At 43.4% G+C, this 18,954-nt stretch overlaps 1 protein-coding gene across 4 annotated transcripts; it reads left to right on the plus strand.

Annotated features, from left to right (window-relative positions):
- Positions 1–738: 738 nt before the first annotated feature.
- On the plus strand, positions 739–4,813 carry LOC110492853 (uncharacterized). 4 transcript variants are annotated; one of them, XM_036946505.2, is made up of 10 exons: positions 739–939; positions 1,159–1,185; positions 1,485–1,694; positions 1,784–1,983; positions 2,538–2,553; positions 2,642–2,851; positions 2,941–3,140; positions 3,695–3,710; positions 3,799–4,008; positions 4,098–4,813. In XM_036946505.2, the coding sequence occupies exons 2-10, from the start codon at positions 1,164–1,166 to the stop codon at positions 4,301–4,303; spliced, it is 1,290 nt and encodes a 429-aa protein (XP_036802400.2). In that variant the 5' UTR covers positions 739–939; positions 1,159–1,163; the 3' UTR covers positions 4,304–4,813. The 4 variants fall into 4 exon arrangements, with proteins under 4 accessions (XP_036802400.2, XP_036802402.2, XP_090058385.1 ...); XM_036946507.2 differs by having other exon boundaries at positions 3,698–3,710; XM_090202259.1 differs by having other exon boundaries at positions 2,541–2,553.
- Positions 4,814–18,954: the final 14,141 nt, after the last annotated feature.

Raw genomic sequence — 18,954 nt, forward strand, 5'->3', positions numbered from 1 at the left:
TTTAAGTGGGGGAACTTGCACAATTGGTGGCTGACTAAATACTTTTTTGCCCCACTGTACATCATCTATGAGAAGAACTACTGTTGTACCTCAATTAGCCACAAAATTCCTAGATTGAAAGGGACTATTTCTTGAAGCTGTGCTGTGCAATTTTCCCTACATTTCACCACACGTGGGCCAGCCCCCAAGCAATTCGAGTTTCAACCAATGAGCTTCAGCCCCTTGCCATTTGAGTGTTAGCTAGTAAGATGCACATGATTCACCCACAGTAGAGAGAGAGAGCAATGACATGCTGTACAAATCTGCACACATGTAACGTAGTACGCAATTTTCGGGGGCCTCACATGGCTCGCGAGTGCTACTTTCAGTTCTACTGGCTAAAAAGTAAACAAAAGAACCAGAGAATCTCTTTAAAGTTGCTGCTCCCTTGTCCTTGCCTACACACTAGAAGTTATAACACATGGTCTCTAACACTATCTCAGAGGAGTGTGGCCCTTGGTATTTACAGTAAGTCACCATGTTTACTGTCAAAACGAGAAGCACCAACAGTACTGAGACTAAATAATGTGCTTTCTCTATTACTCTATAAAACCTTTAGTGTCATCAAATAAATTAACATTAGTACTGCATTGAACAAAATCACAATTGACATAAAAAATACAAACTCAGATATAGGGTCAAAATATGAGAAGACAAGACATGCTAATTTTTGGGGAGTACACACACGTCATGTTCAGTCCCCTTCTAAGAGAGAAAGAAGGGGAGGAGTTAAGCCCTGAGTTCTTGTGAAATGAAAGTCAACAGTAGATTTTCTGTCTAGTCATATGGCACATCTAGAGAGAAGTTTGTTTGTTTGTTTTTAATGACTATTTCGCATTGCTATTGATAATAATCTGATATTGTTTTTTAAAATCAGAAGTGGTAGTTGTGACCGGTAAGGTAAGGGGGTATATCTGATATTTTAACTTCCCAAAAATAAACAAACATTTCTATTATAAAACAAAACATGCTGAAGAGAGAGAGACACAGGATATACAGTATGTGTTACACAGTATACACAGTATGTGTTATTGTGCTTGAGAGAAATAGAGAACAGGACGAATAGAAAAGTAGCTTAACGATGTGTATAGTTATGGTTTCAAACTTTTTTTTGTGCAGGCAAAATGGCAGAGGCTGGTTTTCCTAGTAAGTCAACACGTCACTTTCTCAGGAGTTATTGGTTGCTTATCTCGTATTAATGTACTATATACAAACCACAGTTTAGTCAGTAGTTCTATGTCATAGATTATAGATTTGGAGCAGACATGGGATTGTTGTTGAGTCTTTAACTGTTAAAAAAAATTGTTTCCTGTAAGCATTGTCACAATAATGGAGCTCAACAGGACACACCTTCACATAAAGTCAACTCTGTCAGCGCCAAAAAGCATGGCCATGAAGTAAAAAAGGACTGTTTAATCTTTAATAAAACAGATATCCTCTTGCAGGTAAGCCAAGGATGGGAAAAGTATGCACCTGTGTCGTAGGTCATACTTTCAATTCTGATAAGGACTTGGTAAGACAACTCACTGGCCGAGGAGACTGTACTGAAGTGTCACTAGCGGAGAGTGATGTCATCATAATGATCTGTCCTATGGTCAGTGACTTTGGAACTCTGGACCTTGATATACAACTGGAGGTGGTCTCAGAATACCTAGGTAGGTATCAAGAGGCTAATTACCTGAATACATGCTTTATTTGTTAGAGTTCATAAACTAACCTTGTTCATCCCTCACTCTCTTGACAGCTGGTAGACCTGTTGTTCTGGTGGTGCTGCATGACACTTTCGACCCAGACTCCACTATACCTGACAGCAGCAGACTAGTGACCAGGGGTGAGGTAATACTCACAGTGGACTGTCTATTTAATCACAGAGGACTGCTGGACTGTCCTCGCAATAAAGAAGCAGTCGATATGATTCTGAAGAGGCTAAACGTACAACCAAAGGTATAGTTACAACTTATAGCCCACTTTAAGTTATTTAGCACCGCACTTGCCCCTCGCCACTTAAGAATATGCAGAAATTAATGATAATTCCCTTTTAGTGTAAGAGCTGTTTGAAAAGACCGCCTGAAATGTCAGCCTGTTTTGGTGGGATGACGTTTTGCTTTGGCAGGTGACATCACTAGGTGGTAAAATAGTTAATTGATCAATAAGAATGAGAGTACCAGACCTCTCTGCCTATAACAGGTAGTTTTCAGTTTTCCCTCCCCACTCAGACCACTCCCAGTCAGTTCAAGCAAAATTCTTGCTTGAGAAATTGCTCTTTGCTAAGAAGCTATTTTTGTTTCTGTTTGACCATTTGAATTGAAAACAATCACAGTAAGGTACTTAATTGTTACCCAGAAATGATTTGATATTGAGATTTATTTTTTAAACTGCTGCATTGGACCTTTTAATTGACTTGCCTAGTTAAATATCGGTTTAGAAATCTATGTTCAGCACAATGTAGAATTGAATACTATACTAATGATTCATGTCTTAACTTCTCTCTGTTGTAGCAGGAACTCACAGAAGGTAAACACTGCTCTAAATAAAATGTATATTATGAATTTCACAATAACAAAGGTTTCATTTTTAACAAAACTGAGGTATCCTCTTGCAGGTAAGCCAAGGATGGGAAAAGTATGCACCTGTGTCGTAGGTCACACGTTCAATTCTGATAAGGACTTGGTAAGACAACTCACTGGCCGAGGAGACTGTACTGAAGTGTCACTAGCGGAGAGTGATGTCATCATAATGATCTGTCCTATGGTCGGTGACTTTGGAACTCTGGACCTTGATATACAACTGGAGGTGGTCTCAGAATACCTAGGTAGGTATCAAGAGGCTAATTACCTGAATACATGCTTTATTTGTTAGAGTTCTTAAACTAACCTTGTTCATCCCTCACTCTCTTGACAGCTGGTAGACCTGTTGTTCTGGTGGTGCTGCATGACACTTTTGACCCAGACTCCACTATACCTGACAGTAGCAGACTAGTGACCAGGGGTGAGGTAATACTCACAGTGGACTGTCTATTTAATCACAGAGGACTGCTGGACTGTCCTCGCAATAAAGAAGCAGTCGATATGATTCTGAAGAGGCTAAACGTACAACCAAAGGTATAGTTACAACTTATAGCCCACTTTAAGTTATTTAGCACCGCACTTGCCCCTCGCCACTTAAGAATATGCAGAAATTAATGATAATTCCCTTTTAGTGTAAGAGCTGTTTGAAAAGACCGCCTGAAATGTCAGCCTGTTTTGGTGGGATGACGTTTTGCTTTGGCAGGTGACATCACTAGGTGGTAAAATAGTTAATTGATCAATAAGAATGAGAGTACCAGACCTCTCTGCCTATAACAGGTAGTTTTCAGTTTTCCCTCCCCACTCAGACCACTCCCAGTCAGTTCAAGCAAAATTCTTGCTTGAGAAATTGCTCTTCGCTAAGAAGCTATTTTTGTTTCTGTTTGACCATTTGAATTGAAAACAATCACAGTAAGGTACTTAATTGTTACCCAGAAATGATTTGATATTGAGATTTATTTTTTAAACTGCTGCATTGGACCTTTTAATTGACTTGCCTAGTTAAATATCGGTTTAGAAATCTATGTTCAGCACAATGTAGAATTGAATACTATACTAATGATTCATGTCTTAACTTCTCTCTGTTGTAGCAGGAACTCACAGAAGGTAAACACTGCTCTAAATAAAATGTATATTATGAATTTCACAATAACAAAGGTTTCATTTTTAACAAAACTGAGGTATCCTCTTGCAGGTAAGCCAAGGATGGGAAAAGTATGCACCTGTGTCGTAGGTCATACGTTCAATTCTGATAAGGACTTGGTAAGACAACTCACTGGCCGAGGAGACTGTACTGAAGTGTCACTAGCGGAGAGTGATGTCATCATAATGATCTGTCCTATGGTCAGTGACTTTGGAACTCTGGACCTTGATATACAACTGGAGGTGGTCTCAGAATACCTAGGTAGGTATCAAGAGGCTAATTACCTGAATACATGCTTTATTTGTTAGAGTTCATAACCTAACCTTGTTCATCCCTCACTCTCTTGACAGCTGGTAGACCTGTTGTTCTGGTGGTGCTGCATGACACTTTCGACCCAGACTCCACTATACCTGACAGTAGCAGACTAGTGACCAGGGGTGAGGTAATACTCACAGTGGACTGTCTATTTAATCACAGAGGACTGCTGGACTGTCCTCGCAATAAAGAAGCAGTCGATATGATTTTGAAGAGGCTAAACGTACAACCAAAGATATAGTTACAACTTATAGCCCACTTTAAGTTATTTAGCACAGCACTTGCACACCGCACACCGCTTGTTTAGGTGGGTTGAGTTTTGGCCAGCCTGGCGACATAAATTAGTTAAAAGACAATTACGAAAGGGAGTTCCAAACTTCTCTGCCAATAACAGCTAGTTTTCAGTTTTCCCCTCCCCACTCAGACCACTCCCAGACAGTCCTAGGAAAATTATGTTCAGCTCAATGTATGATTGAATTGTATAAGCACTTCTTTCTATCAACTTATGGAAACCACCTAAATGACTATTGGAGGGATGCAATGAATTGTATATTGATGTTGAATTGAGTTTTCAACTGACACGAGTTGAATATATTGTACATTTAACAACAACTAAAAACAATTGTAAAAGTAATTAAACAGTTTTCCCTATTGAATGTGCATTGATTGAAACCCGAAGTCATCTGAAATAAAATCTTCAAATGCTGAAGACGCCTTGCAAATGCAATAAAAACAAACAGCTTTGATGAAATGTGAATTATTATTATTATTATCTACTATGGGTCAGAAAAGCTCAAATATTTTGTTAAACAATCTAGGAGCTTCAAAACACTAAACTCTTGGGTCAGCCATATGGTCAATTATCTCTATTTGCAGTGTTAGACATTTTGTAAGATAAGGCAAAATGTCACATTACAGTGCCCTCAATACTGTGTAATTACTGCTATAAGTACAGTGTAGCAAGTATTGTAATGACTCATTGTCACACTGTACTTACACAGCGCTTACAGGAGTAACCCTAAACCTAGCCCTAACACTGACCTTTACCCTAAGTACAGGGTCAGTTCAGTGTAACAATGATTGATTACAATAGGCTACTTGTTACACTGTATTTACACAGTAGTAAGAGCACTAATGTAGATTATTTCCTGAAAAGGTATTAATAACCTATCTATTTTTAGATTCCTTCACCAACCCCATGGTAGGACCCTGGTAAAAACAACAACAAAAATGATTCATGGTAAGCAGGGTCAATTATGGTTAGCATCTTCAATGAGAAATCTTCAACAAGGTCACTGTAGATTGCTCAACTTCCCAGTCTAACTTTTTCTTATGATTGGCACTTGAAGAGAGCATCGGTTTCTAATGTACAAAATCGACGCATTTCCCTCCGCTTTTTATATCTCGCCCAAAACCTTAAACCCCTTAGAAGCAGGGTACGTTGAACACTGTTTGCTGATACCAAGACAAATGTAATTGATGTTCAACATGAGGTACGTTGAAATATGACTTTGACACAGTGTCCATTCAATGTGTTTTTGCTAGGTGGGCAGGCACCATGTCTATCTACATGTGCTATTAACACATATGCCAATGACTCATTCAAATCTATATTGGAATAATATCCAACATCCAAATATCAAGCAGGATTTTCACTTTGAGTTTGATCACAGGGAAACCACCACACACACAGTGGTTATTATGAAATAAGATGAGGGTTGATCAGATTCCTCTTTGGGTTCGGTTTCTGGGTGAGCTGATCTGACAGAGGTAAGGCTAAAGTGACCCGCTCTTAGCTTTGCTACACTCACATTCTATGTACCTCTCTTAAAGTCCAGGGATAGTCAAATGCACTACTGTGGCTAGTAATGATTGGGTTATCGTGAGGAATTTTTGAGAAAACTCAAGAAATCCAAGATTGCAGCACCAACTAGTCACAATGTTTACTGACGGTCAATGACAAAATCACCAATGGAACGTTGCCCTTTCTTTGCTACACAGTAAGAGTTTTAGTGCCATCAGGTGGATACATGCTTTTACTGCATTAAGTGTAATCGCTTAAAACATAAAGTATACATACAGTACAAAACAACTTCAGATAGGGATAAAATATGAGGACTGATCATGAAAAAAAAGCAAGTTCATTCTAGTCTACATGTTAACTTCTGCTTCCAACATACAACGAGAAAGAAGAGGAGTTCAGGTCCGTGTGTTTATGGGTAGTTCCTATTTCGTCTAATCTCGGGAATGCCAAACAACAGGAAATGAATCGCTTTGATCATTTTTCTAACTGGAAACCAAAACTAAAATTGGATATCAACTCTAACTTAGCTAGCTAGATCTTTTGTCTGGTTGGTCCTTAATGATTGAGTAGGACACAGTATGACATCTGAGCAGGTCGTCAATTTAAGCTCCCGAGTGGCAGAGCGGTCTAAGGCACTGCATCTCAGTGCTAGAGGTGTCTCTACTAGACCCTGGTTCGATCCCAGACTGTATCACAACCGGCCGTGATCGGTAGGCCCATAGGGCGGCGCACAATTGGCCCAGCGTCGTCCGTGTTTGGCCTGGGTAGGCTCTCATTGCAATTAAGAATTAGTTTTTAACTGACTTGCCTGGTTCAATAAAAAAAATATGAACGATACAGAGAAACTCTGATATTACTTGATTACTGATTTCCCTCACACTCTCACCCTCTCTGTCATTCACAGGACCATTCAGGGTCCACTCACTCAGCCATATCCACAAACTCTCAAGATCCTATTTCCTCCTACAACACCCTGATGAGAAGCAAAAAGCCTGGTCCAATGACTTGGATACAGAACTCATCAGTGCCTAAAGTGCCCAGCAGAGGGTCCACCAGAAGCCCTGCGGTGGTCGGTCTGGGGGAAGACCTGGCAGTGATGAAGGACCTCCTACCTTGACATTTTTCGAAAAACAGTTTTTCCAGTGTTTAAGGTTTCTGAAAGTTATGCTACAACACAATATGCTACAGTTCTACAGCTACAGTAGAATTCAAAATGTGTTTGACAGTAGTCAACATGTACCATTATAGGCCATAACGAGATGCATTGTCGCAGATGTGTGTAGATCAACCAGTGTCCTGTTTATTTTTTTAGAAACAAAATGACATGTCATTCAGTTGTGGCTTGTTAGCTCTGATAAAGACTTGCTCATGTACATGTATGTGTCTAATAATATTACATATCACAGTGGACTCAGGATAATAGAGAGTATTAAAGCTTTGAAAAAATAGCAGCAAAACCTAACCTAGACTAATTGACTGGCTAGTCTTTCACTCTCAGCTTTGTTTGACATTTCACTCTGTCACCACTATAGGCCATATCAAGATGTATTGTCATAGCATTGATATCACTTGTAGATAAGTGTAGAATGGTGCATTGCCATTATTTGTTATTATTAATAAATACAGTGCATTCGGAAAGTATTCGGACCCCTTGACTATTTCCACATTTTGTTACATTACAGCCTTATTCTAAAATTGATTAAATTGATTATTTTCCTCAATCTATGCACAATACCACATAATAACAAAGCAAAAACAGGTGAATGAAATTATTGTTATTGTTATGCATTTTTTAAATACCTTATTTACATAAGTATTCAGACCCTTCGCTATGAGACTCGAAATTGAGCTCAGGCGCATCTTGTTTCCATTGATCATCCTTGATATGTTTCTCAAACTTGATTGAATGGCAGCATGGTCATCCAACCAACTGATTGGACATGATTTGGAAAGGCACAGACCTGTCTATATAAGGTCCCACAGTTGACTGTGCATGTCACAGGCGTGGCATATGCTAGCGTGAGGGAGGACCGTGAGATGGCGGAAGTAGAAGTGTTGTGTTTGAAGCTGAAAGCATGTCGAGTACAGTTAACGAGAAAGGTGATTGGACAACAGTGAAGTTCAAGAATGTAACAAAAAGGGTCAAAATTGCTGTGGAAAATGTGTCTGATGAATTATTGCTTGTTGGAGTATGTTTTTTGGATAAGGATGTTATTTTTAGGAAACCCTTTTGAAGTCAAAATGATGGGGAAGAAGGCACCGGGGGAAAAGTCCATGCAGTCAAAGTAACCAGGAGTAGTATTTTTTATTTTTTTTAAGAATTTATTTTACCAGGTAGGCCAGTTGAGAACAAGTTCTCATTTACAACTGCGACCTGGCCAAGATAAAGCAAAGCAGTGTGACACAAACAACAGCACAGTTACACATAGAGTAAACAGGCGTACAGTCAATAGCACAATAGAAAAAGTCTATATACAGTGTGTGCAAATGGCGTGAGGAGGTAAGGCAATAAATAGGCCATAGTAGCAAAGTAATTACAATTTAGCAAATTAACACTGGAGTGATAGATATGCAGATTATGATGTGCAAGTAGAGATACTAGTGTGCAAAAAAAGTAATTAAAAATCTAGGGATGAGGTAGGTAGATTGGATGGGCTATTTACAGATGGGCTGTGTACAGCTGCAGCGATTGGTAAGCTGCTCAGATAGCGGATGCTTAAAGTTAGTGAGGGAGATATGTCTCCAGCTTCAGCGATTTTTCAATTCGTTCCAGTCTTTGGCAGCAGAGAAGTGGAAGGAAAGGCAGCCAAAGCAGGTGTTGGCTTTGGGGATGACCAGTGAGATATACCTGCTGGAGCGCGTGCTACGGGTGGGTGTTGTTATGGTGACCAGTGAGCTGAGATAAGGCGGAGCTTTACTTAGCAAATACTTACAGATGACCTGGAGCCAGTGGGTCTGGCGATGAATATGTAGCGAGGGCCAGGCGACAAGAGCATACAGGTCGCAGTGGTGGATGGTATACGGGACTTTGGTGACAAAACGAATGGCACTGTGATAGACTTCATCCATTTTGCTGAGTAGAGTGTTGGAGGCTATTTTGTAAATGACATCGTCGAGGATCGGTAGGATAGTCAGGTTTACTAGGTTAAGTTTGGCAGCGTGAGTGAAGGAGGCTTTGTTGCAAAATAGGAAGCCTATTCTAGATTTAATTTTGGATTGGAGATGTTTAATATGAGTCTGTAAGGAGAGTTTACAGTCTAACCAGACACCTAGGTATTTGTAGTTGTCCACATATTCTAAATCAGAACCATCCAGAGTAATTATGCTAGGCGGGCGGGTGAGGGCAGCGATCGGTTGAAAAGCATGCATTTAGTTTTACTAGCGTTTAAGAGCAGTTGGAGGCCACGGAAGGAGTGTTGTATGGCAATGAAGCTCGTTGGAGATTTGTTAACACAGTGTCCAAAGAAGGAGCGCCTCTTGTCCGACTACAAAAGACACACTCCTCCAAATATATTCAAGTTATTCTGTCCTATAGCACCATATCATTGGTAGGCCTAGGCTATATCTAGCCCATTCAGATGCTAACTACCTTTAGCGCCTATTGATGATCGAATCTTCTGGGTCAGGTGAATTTTGTTAAAGGACTGGTTGCATGATATGCAAATCTAATGTAGATGGCTGATATTCCATTTAAAGGAGTGTACAAAACAGACTGATCAAGTGAATCCAGGAGAAAGCTGTGATCCCTTACTGATCCCACCTGTTATATCCACTTTAGTCAGTGTAGATTAAGCGGTGGAGACAGGTTAAAATCAGGATTGTTAAGCCTTGATACATGGATCGTGAACTAGGGTTTTACTAACATGATTGCGGTGGCTGGAGCAAGGTCGTAAGTGTACAGTTGAGCAGGTATGGTCGTGAAGGAAACAATGAGAGGTCAGAGATAGCCAGACTTGTAAATTGAACTAAGGAACAGAAGGTTGGGTTTTGGAGAAACGCCATCATTCTAGATTTGATTTTGGATTATAAATGTTTAATATGAGTCTGGAAGGAGAGTTTACAGTCTAACCAGACACCTAGGTATTTATAGTTGTACACATACTCTAGGTCGGAATCGTCCAGGGTGGTGATGCTATTCGGGCGGGCGGGTACGGGCAGCGAACGGTTGAAAAGCATGCATTTAGTTTTACTAGCGTTTAAGAGCAGTTGAAGGCCACGGAAGGAGTGTTTTATGGCATTGAAGCTCGTTTGGAGGTTAGTTAGCACAGTGTCCAAGGAAGGGCCATAAGTATACAGAATGGTGTCGTCTGCTTAGAGGTGGATCAGGGAATCACCTGCAGCAAGAGCGACATTGTTGATATATACAGAAAAAAGAGCTGGCCCGAGAATTGAACCCTGTGGTACCCCCATAGAGACTGCCAGAGGTCCGGACAACAGGCCCTCCGATCTGACACACTGAACTCTATCTGAGAAGTAGTTGGTGAACCATGCCAGGCAGTCATTTCAGACACCAAGGCTGTTGAGTCTGCCGATAAGAATACGGTGATTGACAGAGTCGAAAGCCTTGGCCAGGTCGATGAAGATGGCTGCACAGTACTGTATTTTATGGGTTATGATATCGTTTACTACCTTGACCGTGGCTGAGGTGCACCCGTGACCGCAGTGCAATCCAGCTTCCAAACTGGAAAAGGTACGGTGGGATTCGAAATGGTCAGTGATCTGTTAACTTGGCTTTCAAATACTTTAGAAAGGCAGGGCAGGATGGATATAGGTCTGTAACAGTTTGGGTCTAGAGTGTCACCCCCTTTGAAGAGGGGGATGACCACGGCAGCTTTCCAATCTTTAGGGATCTCGGATGATACGAAAGAGAGGTTGTACAGACTGGTAATAGGTGTTGCAACAATGGTGGCGTATAAGTTTAGAAAGAGAGAGTCAAGATTGTCTAGCCCGGCTGATTTGTACATGTCCAGGTTTTGCAGCTCTTTCAGAACATCTGGTATCTGGATTTGGGTGAAGGAGAAGCTGAGGATGCTTGGGAAAGTTGCTGCGGGGGGTGTGGAGCTGTTGGCCGGGTTTGGGTTAGCCAGGAGGAAAGCATGGCCAGCCGTAGAGAAATGCTTATTAAAATTCTTAATTATCGTGGATTTATCAGTGGTGACAGTGTTCCCTAGCTTCAGTGCAGTGGGCAGCTGGGAGGAGGTGCTCTTATTCTCCATGGACTTTACAATGTCCCAAAACATTTTGGAATTAGAGCTACAGGATGCAAATTTCTGTTTGAAAAGGCTAGCCTTCATTTTCCTAACTGACTGCGTGTATTGGTTCCTGACTTCCCTGGAAAGTTGCATATCGCGGGGACTATTCAATTCTAGTGCAGTCCACCACAGGATGTTTTTGTGCTGGTCGAGGGCAGTCAGGTCTGGAGTGAACCAAGGGCTATATCTGTTCTTAGTTCTACATTCTTTGAAAGGGGCATGCTTATTTAAGATGCTCAGGAAATTACTTTCAAAGAACGACCAGGCATCCTCTACTGACGGGATGAGGTCAATATCCTTCCAGGATACCCGGGCTAGGTCGATTAGAAAGGCCTGCTCGCAGAAGGGTTTTACGGAGCGTTTGACAGTGATGAGGGGTGGTAATTTGACCGCGGACCCATAGCGGATGCAGGCAATGAGGCAGTGATAGATGAGATCCTGATTGAAAACAGCAAAGGTGTATTTGGAGGGCAAGTTGGTCAGGGTTTAGGGTTAGGGTTTACCCTGGTGGGTTCCTTGATAATTTGTGTGAGATTGAGGGCATCTATCTTCGATTGTAGGACTGCCGGGGTGTTAAGCATATCCCAGTTTAGGTCACCTAACAGAAGGAACTCTAAAGATAGATGGGGGGGCTATCAATTCACATATGGTGTCCAGGGCACAGCTGGGAGCTGAGGGGTGTCTTTAACAGGCAGAAACAGTGATAGACCTATAACAGGTGGAAACAGTGAGAGACTTATTTCTGGAGAGATTCATTTTTAAAATTAGAAGCTGTTTGGGCATAGACCTGGAAGGTATGACAGAACTTTGCAGGCTATCTCTGCAGTAGATTGCAACTCCAACCCTTTGGCAGTTCTATCTTGACGGAAAATGTTGTAGTTGGGGATGGAAACTTCAGCATTTTTGGAGGCCTTCCTAAGCCAGGATTCAGACACGGCAAGGCCATCAGGGTTGGCAGAGTGTGCTAAAGCAGTGAGTAAAACAAACTAGGGAGGAATGTTAACATGCATGAAACCAAGGCTTTTACGGTTACAAAAGTCAACAAATGAGAGTGCCTGGGGACATGCAGGGCCTGGGTTAACCTCCACATCACCCGAGGAACAGAGGAGGAGTAGGATGAGGGTATGGCTAAAGGCTATCAAAACTGGTTGTCTAGTGCGTTGGGGACAGAGAATAAAAGGAGCAGATTTCTGGGCGTGGTAGGATAGATTCAGTGAATAATGTACAGATGGGTAAGGTATGGTAGGGTGCGGGTACAGTGGCGGTAAACCTAGGCATTGAGTGACAATAAGAGAGATTGCATCTCTGGAAGCCCTAGTTATGCTGGGTGAGTTCACCGCATGTGTGGGAGTTGGGACAAAAGAGGTATCTGAGGCATGTTGAGTGGGACTAAGGGCTCCGTAGTGAACTAAAACAATGATAACTATCCTAAACAACAGTATACAAGGCATATTGACATTAGAGAGAGGCATAAAGCAATCACAGGTGTTGATTGACAACAATGGGTAAGACAACAACAGCTAATCAGCTAAGACAACAACAACAGGTAAAATGTCGATGAATGGGCAGAGAGGGTCCGTTAACTACACACAGAGTGTGAGTTCGAGGCTGGGGCCGACAGATAAACAAAATGGAGTACCGTGATTAATGAACAGTCCAGCAGGCATCAGCTATGTAGCCAAGTGATCATGAGGTCCAATGAACGGCAATAGATGAAACAGGGAAGCCGCTAGGTAGTCGTTATTATGCTAGCAAGCGGGAGACACGGCTTTCAAACAAAAGTTAGCAGCCTAGTAGAAGCTTCGGCTCTGACGTCCGGCAAAGGCCGGTTGAGGGCACAAAGGATGCAGACCAGTCGTGATGGAACGACGGGGCTCCATGTCGACAAATGGTCCAGGCCAGTTGATAAAATAGGTATTGTAGCTAGAATAATTTTGTTTGCTACCGGGGAGATGCACATGGCTCGCGGATAACTGCTGCTAGCTTCTGGACAAGGGTGTTAGCCACTATAGCCACTCGGTAGCAGCGATGATCCAATGCAAAGGTCCAGGGCTTACAGCAAGAATCCGGTGGTGTAGTGGATTCTAGTCGTGTTAGTGAAGAGTTCGGGAGGCATCAGCTGTGTAGCCGAGTGATCATAGTAGTACATAGTACACTGAGCAGGCCGGGAGATGGGCCTGGCTCAAGGCTAGCTGCGATGATCAGGAGTAATGGTCCAGGGCTTAGGGCAGGAATCCGGTGTTGTAGTGGAGAAAAACAGTCTGATATGCTCAGGGTTGATAACGCGCTATTCAGACTGGCAGGCTGGCAAGAATTATCCAGGCTAAAAATGGCTGGTGTCTGTGCTAAAGGTAAAGGCCTCTAGCAGTGGCTAACAGTTACTAAATAGCTAGTAGTTAATTAGCTGGTTAGCTTCTGGTGGCTAGTTGCTGATGGAGGTTCTGGCTATATGTTCGAAAAAATAGCAGATCCGTATCACATTGGGTGAGGCGTGTTGCCAGAAGGTATATTTAATTTAAAAATGGAAAAAGAGATTGAAAATACATACAAAAAGGACAAAAAATACAAAATTTACATGGGAGAATGACAAACAATGACTGCCATCTTGGAAAACGTTGTATGGTGTTGATATCATGTGTATCTAAAGAGGAAAAGGAGCGTGCATTGTGGCTCGTGAAATGATCGAAGCATGAAGTGAATAGCTTTGATTTTAGGAGCAGGGCACCGGTTAAAGGTGTTATCTCTGGCGTCCATTGGACATAGATAAGCAATATCTTAGGCGAAAAATTCCAGGAGTAGTTAATGCATGTCGCTTGACCCGTATGGAGAATGGGGAAAAGGAGCAAAGTTTCTGTATTATTGATGTTTCATGAGTATTTACTACCCTATGTAAAGTTGGGATGTATAAGATCACAAACGTAAGACCGTTTGTGCAAAACCCGCTGCAATGCAAGAAGTGTAAAAAGTTTGGCCATGTGTCAACTGTTTGCAGACGGAAGGAACATGTTAATTGAATAGTCTGTGAATGTAAAATATTGCAACTGTGGTGGGGATCATATTTCTGAATTCCATGAGTGCCCTATTAGGGTGAAAGAGGTTGAGGTGTCAAGGATCAAGGCTGTACAGCAAATATCCTATGTGGAGGTGGTGAAGAGTGTTGAAGGGGCAAAAGGCCACAGTTCTGAAGAAGATATGGTGGTGGATGCACCACAACCAGTTGCAAACGTTGTACGTCAATCAAGTGATCTGGATACACTTATTGTGAAGAAGATGGATTTGGTAGCATTTATAGCCACAGTTATTAATTGTACAGCACAAGTGTGAGAGACGCAGACTCGGTCTCAACTTTTAAGTCTTTATTGAAGACTCATCTCTTCAGTAGGTCCTATGATTGCGTGTAGTCTGGCCCAGGAGTGTGAAGGTGAACGGAAAGGCACTGGAGCAACGAACCGCCCTTGCTGTCTCTACCTGGCCGGATCCCCTCTCTCCACTGGGATTCTCTTCCTCTAACCCTATTACAGGGGCTGAGTCACTGGCTTACTGGTGCTCTTCCATGCCGTCCCTAGGAGGGGTGCATCACTTGAGTGGGTTGAGTCACTGACGTGATCTTCCTGTCTGGGTTGGCGCCCCCCCTTGGGTTGTGCCGTGGCGGAGATCTTTATGGCCTATACTCAGCCTTGTCTCAGGATGGTAAGTTGGTGGTTGAAGATATCCCCCTAGTGGTGTGGGGGCTGTGCTTTGGCAAAGTGGGTGGGGTTATATCCTGCCTGTTTGGCCCTGTCCGGGGGTATCGTCAGACGGGGCCACAGTGTCTCCCGACGCCTCCTGTCTCAGCCTCCAGTATTTATGCTGCAGTAGTTTGTGTCGGGGGGCTAGGGTCAGTCTGTTATATCTGGAGTATTTCTCCTGTCTTATCCGGTGTCCTGTGTGAATTTAAGTATGGTCCCTCTAATTCTTTTTTTCTCTCTCTCTGAGGACCTGAGCCCTAGGACCTTGCCTCAGGACTACCTGGCCGTGCTGCTGCTCCAGTTTCAACTGTTCTGCCTGCAGCTATGAACATTTTGAGATATCAGATGATGTAAGAAGGGCTTAATAAATACATTTGATTTGAAGAGTCCCAAATGTCCAAGAAGCTGGACATCATTATATCTGCAGCCGAGATGTTTTTGGGCCTCCAAGACCTCAAATCAAATCAAATGTATTTATATAGCCCTTCGTACATCAGCTGATATCTCAAAGTGCTGTACAGAAACCCAGCGTAAAACCCCAAACAGCAAGCAATGCAGGTGTAGAAGCACGGTGGCTAGGACAAACTCCCTAGAAAAGCCAAAACCTAGGAAGAAACCTAGAGAGGAACCAGGCTATGTGGGGTGGCCAGTCCTCTTCTGGCTGTGCCGGGTGGAGATTATAACAGAACATGGCCAAGATGTTCAAATATTCAGAAATGACCAGCATGGTCAAATAATAATAATCACAGGCAGAACAGTTAAAACTGGAGCAGCAGCACGGCCAGGTGGACTGGGGACAGCAAGGAGTCATCATGCCCGGTAGTCCGACTTAACGGCAGAAGCACTGCAGGGACTACTGTCTCCAGGAAATGTCCCGCCATCACAGGATCTTCTGAGCCTGTGTAAGGAACTGATTAAAACAGAAAAGCAGGCTGATTTAATTAACATTTAGTTACTAATAGTTTGTACAATAGTTTGTAATTATCCACCTATACAGTAGGTGGTGGTACGCACATAACTGTTGCGAACGCCATGTCAGAGCAAAGACCAAGCCAACCCAATGGTCACTCTGACAGAGCTCCAGAATTCCTCTGTGGAAATGGGAGAACCTTCCAGAAGGACAACCATCTCTGCAGCACTCCACCAATCAGGCCTTTATGGTAGAGTGACCAGATGGAAGCCACTCCTCTGTCAGTAAAAGGCACATGACAACCCACTTGAAGTTTGCCAAAAGGCACCTAAAGGACTCTCAGACCATCAGAAACAAGATTTTCTGTTCTGATGAAGCCAACATTGAACTATTTGGCCTGAATGCCAAGTGTCACATCTGGATGAAACCTGGCACCATCTCTACGGTGAAGCATGGTGGTGGCAGCATCATGCTGTGGGGATGTTTTTCAGGGGCAGGGACTGGGAGACTAGTCAGGATTGAGGCAAGGATGAACAGAGCAAAGTACAGAGAGATCCTTAATGAAAAACCTGCTCCAGAGCGATCAGGACCTTAGACTGGGGCAAAGGTTCACCTTCCAAAAGGACAACAACCCTAAGCACGCAACCAAAACAATGCAGGAGTAGCTCTGGGACAAGTCTCTGAATGTCCTTGAGTGGCCCAGCCAGTGGCCCAACTTTATTTTTTTCCTAAAGTATTTATATTTACTTCGGATCCGGAACCCCTCAACTGAAGCTAGCCAGCTAACTACCAGCTATCAGTCAGCAAACCATTGCTAGCGGTCTTCAGCTAACCGGTCATCAGCTAACCTTTAGCTTGGAAAGCTCTCGCCAGTTCGAACAACGCGACTCTAACCAGAGCATAACGGACCTATTATTATTTTTATTTTTTTATCCCCGGATTCCCACCGCTAACGGAACATTTTCAGCTGGATCTTCACAACTAACTAACTAGCTAACCGCAACCCCGGATGATTACTCCTGGCTAGCGTTTCCACCCACTTAGCTTGAAGCTAGCCCGGCCAGAGCTCCTGTGCTACCACCGAAGCATACTCCTGGGCTACAATATCCTGACCCACGACCGGTCTATCGATGTCACCGCATGAAGAGGCATAAACAGACTCACCCCATCGCGACGCCCCCCAAAGGCTAACTTTCTAGCCCTTGCTATCTCCTTGCTTGCTAATTCGGCCTGCTAACTGCTAGCTTGTTTAGCCCCGGTCCGCTAACTGCTACCTTGTTTAGCCCCGGCCTACTAACTGTTAGTTTGTTAGCACAGGCCTGCTAACCGTCTGAATCGCCGCGTCCCAAACACTCACTGGACCCATATTTACTTTTCAATTTTTATTTTGTTTATACCTTCCGTTCACCTGCCTCACCCAATGTGATACGGAATCGCTATTATTTTGAATTTTTAGAACACACTCAAGAACCTCCAGAAGCTAACCAGCTAACTAGCTACAAGCTATTCAGTCATTGTTAGCCACTGCTAATGGCTTTTACCGTTTACCTTCTGCACAGCCAGCCAGTTTTTTAACCTGGATAATACTTGCCAGTCCAGCTTTCCTGCCCCATCCACCGCTGCCCCCTGGACACTGATCACTTGGCTACATAGCTGATGCATGCTGGACTGTCCATTAATCACGGTACTCCATTCTGCTTGTTTATGTTTTATCTGTCGACCCCAGCCGCACTCAGGCTCTGTGTGTAGTTAATCCGACCCTCCCTGCCTAGTCAACGCCATTTTACCTGCTGTTGTTGTGCTAGCTGATTAGCTGTTGTTGTCTCACCTACTGTTTTAGCTACTGTTTTAGCTAGCTCCCCCAATTCAACACCTGTGATTACTGTATGCCTCGCTGTATGTCTCTCTCAAATGTCAATATGCCTTGTATACTGTTGTTCAGGTTAGTTATCATTGTTTTAGTTTACAATGGAGCCGTTAGTTCCACTCTTCATACCCCTGATACCTCCTTTGTCCCACCTCCCACACATGCGGTGACCTCACCCATTACAACCAGCATGTCCAGTGATACAACCTCTCTCATCATCACCCAGTGCCTGGGCTTACCTCCGATGTACCTGCACCCCACCATACCCCTGTCTGCGCATTATGCCCTGAATATATTCTACCATGCCCAGAAATCTGCTCCTTTTATTCTCTGTCCCCAACGCTCTAGGTGACCAGTTTTGATAGCCTTTAGCCGCACCCTCATTCTACTCCTCCTCTGTTCCGCGGGTGATGTGGAGGTAAACCCAGGCCCTGCATGTCCCCAGGCACCCTCATTTGTTGACTTCTGTGATCGAAAAAGCCTTGGTTTCATGCATGTCAACATCAGAAGCCTCCTCCCTAAGTTTGTTTTACTCAGCCATGTCTGAATCCTGGCTCAGGAAGGCCACCAAAAATTCTGAGATTTCCATACCCAACTATAACATTTTCCGTCAAGATAGAACTGCCAAAGGGGGAGGAGTTGCAGTCTACTGCAGAGATAGCCTGCAAAGTAATGTCATACTTTCCAGGTCCATACCCAAACAGTTCGAACTACTAATTTTGAAAATCACTCTCCAGAAATAAGTCTCTCACTGTTGCCGCCTGTTACCGACCCCCCTCAGCTCCCAGCTGTGCCCTGGACACCATTTGTGAATTGATCGCCCCCCATCTAGCTTCAGAGTTTGTTCTGTTAGGTGACCTAAACTGGGATATGCTTAACACCTCGGCAGTCCTACAATCTAAGCTAGATGCCCTCAATCTCACACAAATCATCAAGGAACCCACCAGGTACAACCCTAAATCTGTAAACAAGGGCACCCTCATAGACGTCATCCTGACCAACTGGCCCTCCAAATACACCTCCGCTGTCTTCAACCAGGATCTCAGCGATCACTGCCTCATTGCCTGTATCCGCTACGGAGCCGCAGTCAAACGACCACCCCTCATCACTGTCAAACGCTCCCTAAAACACTTCTGTGAGCAAGCCTTTCTAATCGACCTGGCCCGGGTATCCTGGAAGGACATTGACCTCATCCCGTCAGTTGAGGATGCCTGGTCATTCTTTAAAAGTAACTTCCTCACCATTTTAGATAAGCATGCTCCGTTCAAAAAATGCAGAACTAAGAACAGATATAGCCCTTGGTTCACTCCAGACCTGACTGCCCTCGACCA

The sequence above is a fragment of the Oncorhynchus mykiss genome, chromosome 16 (assembly GCF_057628025.1).
Source record: "Oncorhynchus mykiss isolate SJ-2025 chromosome 16, ASM5762802v1, whole genome shotgun sequence".
NCBI classification, from domain to species: Eukaryota; Metazoa; Chordata; class Actinopteri; order Salmoniformes; family Salmonidae; genus Oncorhynchus; species Oncorhynchus mykiss.